The sequence below is a fragment of the Dunckerocampus dactyliophorus genome, chromosome 12 (assembly GCF_027744805.1).
Source record: "Dunckerocampus dactyliophorus isolate RoL2022-P2 chromosome 12, RoL_Ddac_1.1, whole genome shotgun sequence".
NCBI lineage: Eukaryota > Metazoa > Chordata > Actinopteri > Syngnathiformes > Syngnathidae > Dunckerocampus > Dunckerocampus dactyliophorus.
In genome coordinates, this window is record NC_072830.1 from 26,084,840 (window position 1) to 26,098,924 (window position 14,085).

Genomic DNA, 14,085 nt, shown 5'->3' on the forward strand with positions numbered 1-14,085 from the left:
ACTTTTTCTCTACTTTTGTACCTATGATAATGTGTTTTCACTATCATTTTTGTTAAATGTGACAGTGCAGATGTAGTTTTAATATCCGAACATTTAAAAGCTAACACAAATTTCCAAAGAAACCTCCGTAGAAAAACATGACCTAATATCATTATACTATCGTAACCCTCCATGATAGATTAGTGCTGAGGTATTGTAGAGCAAGAGTCACTGTTATGTAATCTAGTCATCAGAACACATTGTGTATCACTGACGAACTGACTGACACATAGGCTCATCAAAGTTGTCCTCCTTAAATATAACATGTTAATAAAGTATTCCAAACGCAGCTAAGAAACAGAATCAGTCCTGTAAAGTTATGGTGTTTGACTCCCAGAAAAAAGTACTGTACATGTACTGTACATTATCTCTCGATGTGAAAGGGAGTGCCAAAATACAGACAAAGTGCTGCGTCATGCATGATACACACAGCCTACAGTACATTTGTACAAAAGGAACTTAATTTCTTATATTTTTATTTGAAAAATAATGAGTCCACTCTATTGCAATATTATTTTATTTTTATTTTAAAGTTAAAATAATTTCATTGCAGCTCAATTAAACATATAACAATGTACATGAGCAAATAAAAAAAAAATCAGTCTTCAACACTTATGTATGCAGAGCGGAATTACAAAGGAGCCTAAACATATGGAGAAACCTGCCCGATACACTAACATGCATTTCGGTAGCAATTTATGTACATTTTTACGCATCCTTGGTGTTGTAATGGTACCCGCACACCACCATTACACCATTATACGTTCACGGCCGAGGGCATGGGTTCAATTCCAGGCCAGGGCTGTGTCAGGAAGTGCATTGGTGTAAAAACTAAGCCAAATCCATTCATGCAATTGGCTCACTGTGGTGACAGGGGAAAAAAACGACTACTGCATGTGTCAAAGACTCTTTGGTTTGTGATTCCTCCTCTTGAGCTTCTGATGGACCACAGCAAGTGTTGTGAAGAAGTTTCCCATGAACAGAACGCAGAAGCAGAGGCTGCACATCAACACCTGGTGAACAAATCAAACAGTATGGCATATATGTACATGAATGATAAGGAGGTTATTTTGCAAGTAGACCAGGGGTTCCCAAAGTCCGGTCTCTTTGTGGCCCATGGTCCGTTTTAGAATTAGAATTTTAGAAATAACAACAGCAAAAACAGTACAAATGGAAAAAACTGAGCAAAAGGAACAATCTACAGAGAAAAAGCGGAAATGTTGATACTAATAACAAACAATAACACCAAGCGTTGTCTTTAAAAATACGTATAACTTTTTTCTTTTTTTTTAGCCTTTTTACCTTTTATCTAAAAAAAATAGATAAAAATAACAAAGTGGGCCCCTGCATCCTTAGATTTTTTTAGTATGCGGTCTTCGGTGGAAAAGGTTTGGACACCCCTGGCTTAAACATACCACTACCAAAAACAGAAGATACCCTCAGTTTGATTGATGTGATTTTGGTTGGATAGTTTCATGTTAATGGCTATTATTTTTTTCAATGATGCTTATTCATTTTTATCTTGAAAAATAAACACAGAGTAATCCAAACTGCATCTCAAATATTGTAAAACTCCAATGGCTACCTAATCAAACCGTGAATAAATGAGAGCCAAACCTTTACTGTTGAATGATAGCGGTACGAAAGAGTGACAAGTGAACTCTGTAAGCGCTGACCTGCCATTCTTTGCAGTCCGGGATCTGAGCCATTCTGAAGAGAGAGAGGCTATTGAAGAGCTGCCAGAACTACAAGACAAAACATGAGCTCTTAAGGTTGTCTTTTGTTTTTAGAAGCAAAGGCAGAGCCAACGAACAGAAACAGCTTATCTGATGACATGCACAGTAAATATGTAAAACACTGACATGAATCATAAGTGGGTACCTGTCTGTCACTACTCTAAACCATGACAAAGCATACAATATTTCATGCAATCTCATTAGGACGTGTGTTGACAGTTAACTCACATGACCAAAAAACAGGAACGGCAAAAGAAATGTCAGCCCTTTCCACATCCAGGACTGAAATCCCTCTAAGAATAGAAATCAACCAATTTATTAGTGGTATACTAGTACACACTACACCAGTGGTTCTCAAATGGGTGGACTAGTAGTAGCACTGCCAGTACTATTAAAAAAATATACTCTATACAGCAGGGAAAATAAGCATTTGAACCCCTGCTGATTTTGTAGGTTTGCCCATTTAGAAATAAGAACAGTCCTTAATTTTTCTATTTATTTAGTCTATTGTAACTGAAGGAGATAGGATGTAAAAAAAAATATTATAATAATGAAAACAAATAAATAAAGTTCATAAATTCATTTGTATTTGCATCATTATTACTCCCAAAAGAGGGCACTGTAAATTGACAATTATTTTTTGTGCACAAAGCTTTTTTTGTAATTACGTTAATTATTTATGTATTTTTATTTCCAAATGTTTCAAACAAGACCACTAGAGATGAGCACTGTTTTGGATGGTAATAAATCAGATAGTGATGCTACAGCGCTGTTTTACATAGCGGTCATTTTTTTCTCTGGTTAGGAGGCAAACTGCTTGGCCTGAATAAAAAAAGTCAGCTACTTCACAAAAAAAAGTTGGAGAACCACTGCACTAAACTATACACTATATACTATACATACTACACACTAGTACACTTATATACTACCCTAATAATTGTAAAAAAAGGCCCATGCTGTGTTTGTGAACCTTACCCACAGTCAGATCCATGTTGTGTCTTTCTCCTAGAGCTCGGAGTCTGTATAGACATCCACTCTGATAATAGCACTGCAGACACTGAACAAAACCTGCACATTCACAAAGAGGCGCTTAGATGACTGCACGACCTGATATGGCATACTTTTACAAAGACTTGAGCTTACTTTGATAAAGGGAGTAAGCCAAGAACTGGTTCCTGAATACCTTGTACAGGTTGCCGTCTGGCCTTGAGAGCAGAAGGAACAACATTTGAACTAACAAAAATATAAACGCAACACTTTTATTTTGCTCACATCCTTAATGAGCTGAACTCAAAGATCTAAAACTGTATGTAAACAAAAGGCCTACTTTTCTTAAATACTGTTCACAAATCGGTCTAAATTTGTGTTAGTGAGCACTTCATCAAGAAAATCCATCCACCCACAGGTGTGGCATATGAAGATGATGATTAGACAGCATGATTATAGCACAGGTGCGCCTTTGGCTGGCCACAATAGAAGGCCACTCCGAATGTTCCGCTTTCCTGTATTGGGGTGTGGTCTGTGGCCTGTGCAATGTTAGGTCAATCCTCTTCAATGGCCGTGAAAAGTTGCTGGATATTGCCAGGAAGTGGAACGTACTGTCATACATCCCAAACATGTTAAATGCAACGAAACGAAAGCACAACACATCCACAGCAAGTTGACGCATCACATAAATCCACAACTAAGCGCTAAACATAACAGGTAACTTAATAACGTTATTCCCAAATGCCCGCATTGCATGCTGGGTAATCCAACTGTAACAACAATATGAACTATGAACAATAAAACATTCGCTATCAAGAGTATGTTAACTTCTTCTTGTTTACCACAAGCTACCCAGCATGCCTTACGACTGGACTGTATGAGTGTTTTCTTGGCATGGGTGTTATGCGTGGATATTTGTTTGCCCACATGGTGCAGTAGGTAGGTTACTGTGTGTGTTGTGTGTGTTGATGTGTTGTGTTGTTTGGATGGCTGTTTTCTACAAGCTACAAATTACATCTGACTACTTTGGCGACTCAAGCGTCCCACAATGGCACTGCAAGTCATGTTGCCGGCTGCAGGTTAAAAAAAAAAAAAAAAAAAGGAATTTGGAAATGCCCGCTGGGCAAGAGGGTAAGATGCTTGGCGGGCCTGATATGGCCCGCGGGCCGCATGTTGCCCACCCCTACTCTATACAGCCGGGAAATTTAAAAAAAACTTCAAATATCTGTGTTTAGTGAAGGTTTAATCTTCCTATATTTACCCACCATGTCAGCATTACACCGGACAAAAAAGCTGAGATGTAGTGATGGAAAACCCACCAGCCTTTTATTCTGTAATGTGTACAACAGAAAGGAAATAAGCTGCCAAACACATTTGAAATGTAGAAATTACATCAGGACAATGTGTAGAAAGTTTGGGCTGACCTGGAGCCATTGGAGATGAGGATGCTTTCCCTGATTGTTAACGTACAATAATACCACACCAGCAGGAAGTTAAGGATCGCATCAAGAAATCTGAATCCATGGACAAAACCCCCACAAATATTACACGGCACATGCTTGTGTGGATGAACTACATTGATTGGGAAGGAAGGCACAGCTTCTGGATGCTTACCTGTAGCTCACAAAGAAATAGCATATAAAGGAGAAGAGCAGCAGGACGACAGTGAGGTACAGCTTGAACTTCTCATATTCGTCTTTGTAAGCAAATCTGGTGGAAAAGATCCATCGTGACTACATGATATGTTATATTTATACAATGAGTCAGTTTTGGAGCTTCATTGAAACATCACATAACCTAACCTGTAGAACATCATCATACAAAGGAAACCTCCACTTACTTTGACTGTTTGCTGAGAAGAGTGACGTTTACATTTCCGAGAACCAGACTCAGGTACAGCCTGAAACACAAAATACGTTCGACCCCATTTCCTTATTTACTCAAGAGTGTCAGTGTAACTATTTAAGATGTGCAGCTTGTTTGGTGACTGTATTGATATTTGGAAAAATTTAAAGTTGTCACCCATTTTTCTTGGGGAGGAAAGCTTCCATTTCAGACAGTGTATTGGGTCGCATTTTTATTTTCTCTTTGATTTGATCTAGGCTCTTTGCACCTTCTCCTGACAGTCCTTTGCTGCATCTAGTGGATGACGTAAGAGCACATGACCAGGATATATGACTCACACATCTTTCAGGTGTCTGTATCAAATCATTTTCACTCGTGTGTGTGTGTGTGGTTGTGTTGAGAATTACTGTTTCACAAGGGAGGATATCTCCTTGAGTCTGTTTCGCTGATGGGAGACGGAGCGAGAGCAGCTGTTTTGCAGTTTGGAAATTTCCTCCAATTTCTGTAGGTACAATCGGTGTGTCTCCTGGATGACAGCAACGAGAATTACGTCATAGAGCAAACAAAAATGTGCAGACCAACTATTTAACTTTCCTTCTGGAAATTGTCTGTAAAAGCAAAACAAATTCCATAATATATTTATAACTTTTCCGTAATATATATCCAGTACTGCATAACTTTTTGCAGCAACATTCAGTTTACATGCACTATATCCAAAATGAATACAGAGGTTGATTACATATGTTTTCTTACCTGAGCATGCTGATACTCTTCTTCCAGGCATACCCACTGCTGCATAACATCTGTCAAACCTTGAGGCATTTTGCGATTCCTTTTTGCATTTGTAAAAAAATATAATAGTTGCCCACATGAAATGACTAGCACAGGTGAGCTGAAGTATTACTCCTTGGGGTGTGCGTGGGTGTCATTATCATGGATGTTTATTGCAGAGAGTGAACTTTGACTTGAAGACATGTTGAAAATTCAGATTTGGACATTGTTCTCTGTTTATCACAGTGCTCTGTTATCAAATGGAGAGCTTTAAGTGGAAAGTCATGCTGACAAAAATTGTTCTTACAGTGTAACCAAACTTACTTTGGTGTGTATTCATCTGTCATCCAATCTTGTCACAAGCACATTAGCAGTATTTGGTGGGGGAAATTACAGTAAAAATACAGGTGAGTCAATTGTAATAGACTCCATTCTCTATCATGCTCTATACCGCTTGTCCTCATTAGGGTCATGGGTGAGCTGGCGCCCAGCTCAGCTAACTTTGGGTGAGAGGCGGACTACACCCTGGACTGGTCACCAGTCAATTACAGGGCACATACTCGAGCGGGGGTCTCCAACAGACAGATCGTGGGCTAACAGTAGCTCGCCGGCTGATTTTGAGTACATCACCAAAGGGTAAAATGTTTGCTTAAACTCTTTAGCATTCTTATAACTGTTCAATTCAGGCATCATTTAATGACAAATTGCAATAACATATAGATAATGATCCTCCTGTTTGAGTGGAGATCTGCTTTGTAAATAAAGTACAATTTAAATGTTGCCAGTCATATAAATAAAACACAAACAGCTCACGTTTCTTTACTTTGTGTCATAGTTTCTCTCGTAGCGATGAGAGCTGGGAGATACATCTTTTTTTTGTTTTAGTACAAAATGTGTGTTGTGGACACCACAAACCATTAACATTTGTTAATGTTCTGGGAAAACAAGCTTATTCAGTTTGTTTGGGTTAAAATAACATATGAAAGTAAATATTACGAGTACCGTCATTTTCATTTCGTAAAAGCAGCTCTAAGAAGAAAAAAGGTTGCAGACCCTTGCAGTGTAAACAAGCGTTTGTGTTTGGCATGTCCAGTCCAATAGGGGGCTGTAGTGCGCTCTTATCGTAGATTATAAAGCACGTATTGTTTGTATTTGGGATAAGAGGACGAAGAAGAGGAAGAAGAGGAGGAGGAAAAAGAAGAAGAAGAAGAAGAAGAAGAAGAAGAAGAAGAAGAAGAAGAAGAAGAAGAGCAAAAAAAGCGAAACAAACAAACAGCTGAGCGGTAGAAGGTTATCGCACACAACTGCGAGAATGAAGCCGCACATACAGTGACAACACACGCTACACTTTCCTGGTTATCTACAAACTACAGCCGTTTGGGAATAAAACGCTCAATGTACATCGAAAAGGGGGCTATTCAGACACGTTTATGACAAAGGTAAGCGCCAGAATTGACAGTCTGGACGTGAAGTAGCGTCAGCAAATGTAATGTAATGTTTATCCATTATGCGGTTGTGTATTTGAAACAGGTCGAAACTCTGGGCATCTGTGAGTATTTTATAGGAAGATGTATGGCGCTGTGTACGTCGTGTCCACGGTGACAGGCTACCTCCTCACCTCCGCTCTGCTGCTTAAATGTCCTGCTCTACTACACCGGAAGAAGAGGGAGGTTTTCCACAGCAGGCACATTTCTCATCGTGGAGGTAAGAGAGCTGTGGTACTCTCTCATAGCAGTTTTATATGTCTCGTTCGTACTGTCTAATGAGATCCAAGGCAAGGGAGACTGTGGTGGAGCGCTGGGTCGTCTGAAAGGTGTTTTGGTAGAATGCTCAGATATTCTGAGAGGGTCAGAGTAACTCTTAGACCTGCACACTGCATTCAATACCTCTCCAACTGAATTCAAGTCTGTATGAATGTGGTTTGATTATGCAGATGTGCCTAATGTTGCGGACAGCGACTGTTCATCCCAACCTCACTTCTTGTTGTTGACGTTGCAGGAGCAGGAGAGAACCTGGAGAACACAATGGCAGCTTTTAAACAGTAAGTTGATCCTTGAAGCCCGCTGGCAGTGACCAAAAATCTGCAGTTGAACAATATGCGTGGGTCCGTGCAGCGCAGTGGATCTTGGCACAGACATGTTGGAGCTCGACTGCCACCTGACAAAAGATGGGCAGGTTGTGGTGTCACATGACCGACATCTGCAGAGAGCAACAGGCATTGATGCGTACATCTCTGACATGCCGTATGCGGTGAGTAGTTGGGAAATTCAGTTTGTAGACTCTGTTAATGAACACAATATAAACAGTCCAGACACACACGCATCAGGATTCTGAGGACATGCGGTAATGGAGAGATGTGAGCGTTGGGGTGATGCACATTCAGAGCATTTGGGTCTCAAGGGTTTATAAGCAGTGCTTGGGAAGCAAACTGGCACTGCTCCATCAACCAGTTCCAAAGTCACGAGTTTCTGGGTTTTGACTCTCGACTCAAACCTCTCAAATGTGTGTAGTTTACATGTGGTACCCCACCTCTTGCCCAAATTCAGCTGGGATAGGCTCCAGCTAACTCGTGACGACCCTGAACAGGGTGAGTAGTAGAAAATGAAGGAATAGTTGACATGGGAAAGTTAATTCGTATGTTTAGGTCAGGGGTTGGCAACGGGACAGACAGAAGAGTGGATACTACTGGCTCTCAATTTTGCTACGTAGACTCAACAAGATGCTCGTTTGGTGTCAGCATTTTTTACCTCAGGACTGGAGCACACGTCTTGTGCTGGAAGTCACAGCCATCCCAGTGAGAGCGGACATTTTATGTGTCATCGCTGTTTCTATGCTGCTGTTGTTGACGGAAGTCATGTTAGCTATATCGGCTATGTCAAATCAATGCACGTAGGAAAGAAGTTTCGGTAAAGTTTTATCATCAAAATATGGCAAGATAAGTATTACATGTTATTATCAATGTACTCGTTACGGCATGATCACAGCATGTGTATATAAAACAATAAAACTTTGTTAGAGGTTTTTTTTTAAAGGGCTTCACAGTCGAAACAGGTACCTCCCATGACGTGCAATGTTAGCTGGCTCATACTAATTCATTTTCTCTCGTTAGAATGCACGGGAAAGGGAAAGAAATATGTGTTCATGTTTCACATAAGGATTGTGGATGATGGGCAACATTCCAAAAAAAGTGCAGTTTTCCTTTCAGTTACCAAGTCTGGTAACGTGTTCAATAAAGTACTGTTGTACCATATCCGGTTATTATTGTGTGGTCATTTGGATTTGAAGTAAAATCCCATGAATACGTGTAATGACATCATTAACATGAAATAATTTGTTACTAAATCCATTTCCTACTGCTCTGGCTGTTGAGTACTTAACAGTAAACACTCCTTAATCTTATTCACTTTCCACCTCCATATTTGACCTCATGTGTCCACCTGTGATTCACTGCTGTTTTCTCTGTGCAGGAGTTGCCGCCGTACCTCTGCAAACTGGGTGTAACCTTTGAAAGGGGTGAGTATCTCCAGCTGGTGCCGTCGTGTGTACACTCACTGGCAAATTACTCCGACTCGCGATACGGCAAAATGATAAGCAGTCCTGCGGGGTCTGTCAGATAATTACAATCCTTTTTATATCGTGAGGAGTGGCCTTGGCCACTTTCAGCATCACCTGACACTCTTATCAACCCGTCCTTGCGTGTGCAGAGTATTTCTGTGAGGGGGGGGAAGATAAACGCATCCCTCTGCTCAAGGACGTTTTTGAAGCCTTTCCAAAAACCCCTGTCAACATTGACATCAAGGTCAATGACGACACACTCATCAAGAAGGTGTGTGAAGCAGATGTTTGTCCTGAATAAGTCACATTCTTTCTTCTTTCTGCAGATGATTTGTTGATGGTATTTGTGTGGCAGGTGTCTGAGCTGGTCATAAAATACGACAGAGAGCATCTTACAGTCTGGGGCAACGCTAGCAACCAGATTGTCAGGAAGTGTTACAAAGAGGTATGGTTATAATACATCCCCATTCAGTCCAAGGTGGGACTGTAAGCCCATCTTGTTTGCATGTTTTGCAGAACCCTCGCATTCCAGTGTTGTTCAGCTTTCCCAGAGTGTTGCAGTTGTTGGGCCTCTTCTACACCGGCCTTCTCCCCTTTATTCCATTAAAGGAACAGTTCCTGGAGATCCCAATGCCCACAATTATTACCAAGTAAGTGTTTAAGTGGAAATGTGATGAAGTAGCGCTTGGTGTTGCATAACACAAGGTCTGGTTGGACATTGGTCATAACAGTCAAAACATACATCAGTAGCAGATAGCAATAGTCAACAAATACTTATTGGATTGTATTGGGTGAAAGAGCAGGCTATTCTACACGGTGCGTATTCTGACACTTAACAGGAAGTTAAGTCCACCCATTCATTTTCTTGTGTCTGTTTGGGTTAGCCCACACTTCCCTATCGCTGTTGTTCAGCAACACAATAGCATCAAGAACACATTTGTGCTGAATAGGCTAAATTAACATAACAAGCCAGCGAGGCCATCAAGCAAGTAAGGATATCCAGTAAGCAAGTTCACCAAGCTCCCGATCGCATCCCACATCACCGAATCCTTTCAATTCTTTTTCCTTCATTCACAAGCCTAGAGCGCCCCCTCACAGCTGTAATGTTCACTCCTAGGTTCATGTCAGCTGGTATTACCCTTTTCTTTCTCCATTTCTGCTGTGTTTGTTCCCGCTTGTGGCACACATCACCGCTCACCGCTGCGTTTCCCCAAACTACGGTGTGGGCCGAGGGTCAGGACGTGCGCACGGTAATCACGTGTCGAAAAAATAGTGTCGCTAAAGGAAATTTCCGTGACAGCCCTAATAAAGAAGTTCATTTAATCTACAATGCATAGAATTATTTTTAAAATTTTGCTCCAGTCAAACGGTGGCCTATACTCCCTTACTCATTAGTTGAGCTTTATGTAACAGAATATACATTCGATTATTTTTTACGTTGCACGCAAACTTTGTCTTCTATAATTCAATACATGTCATAAAAAGAACATTCCACACCTTGTGACTCAGTGTATGCGCATCGTCATGATCAAGGTCTGGTAGAATACCTTGTACGTGCCACATGTTCATGAACGGTGACATTATTGCATAACTGCACTAATATAAACGTTCCATTCAATAATCCCGTCATGCCACTCAGCCTCAGGGTTATTTGACTTGATCTGATATCTCTCCTTGCATGTGTGTCGTCTCGCTCTGTGTGGTCTGCAACACAATATGGTATATAAGATTGTGTAATACAGTGTTCCCTCGTTTATCGCGGGGATAGGTACCCAAAATAGCCTGTAATAAGTGAAATCCGTGAATTAGCCAACTTGATTTTTATTATTATATATGTTTTAAGGCTGTAAAACCCCTCACCATACACTTTACACACTTTTCTCAGCAAGGCAATAATATTTTCTCTCATTTCTTTGTTGTTTAAACACACTCAAAAAAGTTGAAACCTTTGTTTGAATTTTAATGACCAACCTACAGGACACAAGAAATTATGAAGTCACTCACGCGTATTTCACTCCTGTGACCGTGCCCTTTGTCCTGGCGCCGTGCTGTAGAGTTTTTGTATCCTTGTTAAAATGTCATTGCTGCGGTCCTCTCAAATAAACGACAGGAGCCAGCTCGCGTCGTTGGGAGCTAATTAGCTTTTTCCTGGTCTTTTTTTCTGTTAAAGGTGAATGTCATTGGTCAAGATGTGTGGCGCCGTCTCTGTGTCCACACTGAGCAGGGGGAGGGGCGGAGTTAAGCGCATGCTGCGGTACTCTCAGAGCCGGTTCATTCGTGAGAAATTTGCATGAAGAGATTTGACCTATTTTGACCTCATTTGTCTATTGAGATTCATAGATTATTAATTTTACACAATACACATAATTTGGTAATAAATTTAAGACAAAAAATCTGTGGAGCCGAAAGAGCCGGCTCTTTTTAGTGAAGCGAGCGAAAAGAACCAGCTCTCTAAAAAGAGGCGAAATTTCCATCACTACAGTCCTCTTCCTTTGAACTGGAGATTAATTTACAAGCTAGCAAGCAAGCTAACGATGACACAGGAGGCACGGCAGGGCGGCATGAAGGAGACTGATTGACAATGGTCTGTCTACAGCCAATGAGGACGCAGAAAACAGTGGGCGGTGCAGACAGACAGAGAGAGAAGAGAGAGACACTCCACTTCCCACAATGCAGTTCTTCTTAAAGCGTAACAGCTTTCATACACTGTGTTAATAAACAAGAAGCACTAAAAAAAATTCAGTGAATCCGTGGAATATGTATGTATTATCTTATTATATCATTAATATTACATTGTATACTGTATATTATAATATATATAATTTTGAGTTTGACATCTGGATGACACTTTCTACATAAACATATACATTTATATGATCTCATCTCTTCTTACAGACTGTATGATCCAAACAGAATAACCAGAAGTCAGCGCTTCATCACCTGGCTTGCAGACAGGTGAGTTTCACAGCCTCTGTGGCCAATAGTGGGCTTTTTAAATGCTCTTTTTGCCGTTCCTTCTAATCAGTTGGGTTTGTTTTTTTTCTCCAAACAGCTTATTGATGAGGAAAGCTCTCTTCCAGCATCTCACTGCCAGAGGAATACAGGTCAGAAGTTATCGCTTCATATTTCTCTTCGCTTTGACATAACTTTCTTCTTTTACTCTTTGTTGGTCGTAACCCAACTTGAGTGTGCATATAGTAATGTACTGTTGTTTAATCGCAGTATGTCATTGCACATGTAACATCTTAGCGTACACCATAATGTATAGTTACGCCTCTTGTGTCGGGTTCCAGGTGTACATTTGGGTGCTGAACGATGAAGAAGATTTCCAGAGGGCATTTGCTTTGGGAGCCACAGGGGTTATGACAGACTTTCCAACCAGGCTAAAAGACTTCTTGGATCAGCATGGCCTTTCCAAGCCTCAATAACATACCAGCTACATACACCTCAAGCCCTTTACAGCACACATTATTGCGGTTGTGCTTCAGCAAAACCACTAATAAGTCTTATTCATTTATCCATTTTGATCACTATTGAAAAAAAAAAGAAGCCCAATTATTTCTACTTGAAAGTAACTTTGTTTCCAAGTTAGCAGTACTTTTTACTCAAAATGTTCCAGTAAATCACATCTTTTGCAGCCACTTTGATTTGTTCTCTTTTTAAAATCTGTCTCCGAGCAGTGTGCACTGGTAGAATAGTGGTCTTAACGGGCTGCTGCCTGCAGTGAAAAACGTCTGCCATGACAAAAAATAGTCTAGGTGGGCCGCGTTTTAATTTTAATTGACATGGTCAGCGTGGGCATTAGCCAGCATGTGAGTAAAAACACTGGAAAGTTACATGACATTTCTACATAATGTCGTAGTGCCATCATTTTTCGCTTTCAGAGCCATTTGCACGAAAAAGGGTATTTATAAACTGTTGATTGCAATGAGTGTCGTCATCTGTGTTAGTGACAGTAAAGAGTATTTTAAAAAATAATAATAAGAGGCTGTGTCATAATGATTGACTTTGTTGTTGTGTTTGTGAAAAAACAAAAAGAATGAGGATTATCAAACATTCTGTAAGCCAGAATGTCAGATGAGTTGAATGTCAGAGCACATTTTTTTCCATGCGTTCTTTAGTTTAGTCAGTGAGTTTATCTTGTTTATGTATCAATATGTAATATAAAGTGAGTACCTCCCCCAAAACATGTTTTGCAAGAATGTCCTCGGATCTACCAGTATTGCAGATCTCACAGCAATTGATCGTTTGTATTTTATTTGTATTTCATGTCTTTTTTTTTTTTTTTTTTTTTTGCACGCTCTTGTATTTTCTAGTGTCTTTATTTTAAGTCCTCAGGGTGTTAACACTTTCACTTCTTTCTTCTCCATGCTATACAAATGGTTATGGGGTTTATTGTAATTGATTTGTGGAAATATTGAAAATATTGTGTAAGTGCAAATTTTATTTTTATTATGCAATAAATGTGATAAAATCAATTCTAATTATTTAAATTTTATTTTTATTTGTATTTAATTTCATTTATTTTTAATCATATAAATTATATATATAATTTATTCCATTATTCATTTACTCTTAGTGTATCAACTGGTAAATTAATAAATATCAAAACTTTGCTAATTTAAAGTTGTCTTGCAATATCACTTTTGATGGGACATTTCTAGATATTATAGTAATTCGCCAACAGGTGGAGACAACGAGTTGCAAGGCTAGTGATAGCAGTACAGTACAGTAGCTGTGTAATGTGTAATTGCTTCTAGTAGAAAGAAAAATGCTTGTCCTTGAGATGAGTTAGACCCACAATACTTTTTGTAACATGTACTTCCACAACACGGTTTTTATAGGATTTATACAAATGTGAAAGTACAGTCCTTCATCGTATTAATTAATGCGCTGTTGCTCTCGTCTAAACTAATCGGCTCAGTGTTGCTATGTTGTACCACTTCAACGATTGGCCAATAGATGTGTCACTCATTTGTCAAGCCACCCCCTTGCCAAAGAGCATACAGTCAGGCTGGAAAATGCTTCTAGTCCTTGAAAATATACTTGATGTTGTACCGACAAAGTTTTCACATTTAAACAATTCGACTGTTTTGGACATTTTGACTTAAGTAAGAACAGGAAGTTAACATTTCTTGGACCAAGTATGCAA

General features: G+C 39.7%; 2 protein-coding genes across 2 annotated transcripts; one reads left to right on the forward strand and one right to left on the reverse strand.

Moving 5' to 3' along the window:
• Nucleotides 1-648: 648 nt before the first annotated feature.
• On the reverse strand, nucleotides 649-5,429 carry LOC129191279 (ion channel TACAN-like). Its single transcript, XM_054794488.1, has 12 exons — nucleotides 5,361-5,429; nucleotides 5,015-5,133; nucleotides 4,785-4,901; nucleotides 4,603-4,662; nucleotides 4,377-4,472; nucleotides 4,187-4,276; nucleotides 4,028-4,093; nucleotides 2,919-2,980; nucleotides 2,751-2,843; nucleotides 2,004-2,068; nucleotides 1,716-1,784; nucleotides 649-1,052 (listed from the first exon to the last, which is right to left on the reverse strand). The coding sequence occupies exons 1-12, from the start codon at nucleotides 5,427-5,429 to the stop codon at nucleotides 939-941; spliced, it is 1,020 nt and encodes a 339-aa protein (XP_054650463.1). The 3' UTR covers nucleotides 649-938.
• A 1,130-nt stretch (nucleotides 5,430-6,559) lies between these two features.
• Nucleotides 6,560-13,411, forward strand: gdpd1 (glycerophosphodiester phosphodiesterase domain containing 1). The gene is made up of 11 exons (XM_054795236.1): nucleotides 6,560-6,817; nucleotides 6,909-7,082; nucleotides 7,377-7,419; nucleotides 7,493-7,628; nucleotides 8,846-8,891; nucleotides 9,083-9,204; nucleotides 9,289-9,378; nucleotides 9,450-9,583; nucleotides 11,829-11,888; nucleotides 11,986-12,037; nucleotides 12,227-13,411. Exons 2-11 carry the CDS (start codon nucleotides 6,947-6,949, stop codon nucleotides 12,359-12,361), a joined length of 954 nt encoding a protein of 317 aa, XP_054651211.1. The 5' UTR covers nucleotides 6,560-6,817; nucleotides 6,909-6,946; the 3' UTR covers nucleotides 12,362-13,411.
• Nucleotides 13,412-14,085: the final 674 nt, after the last annotated feature.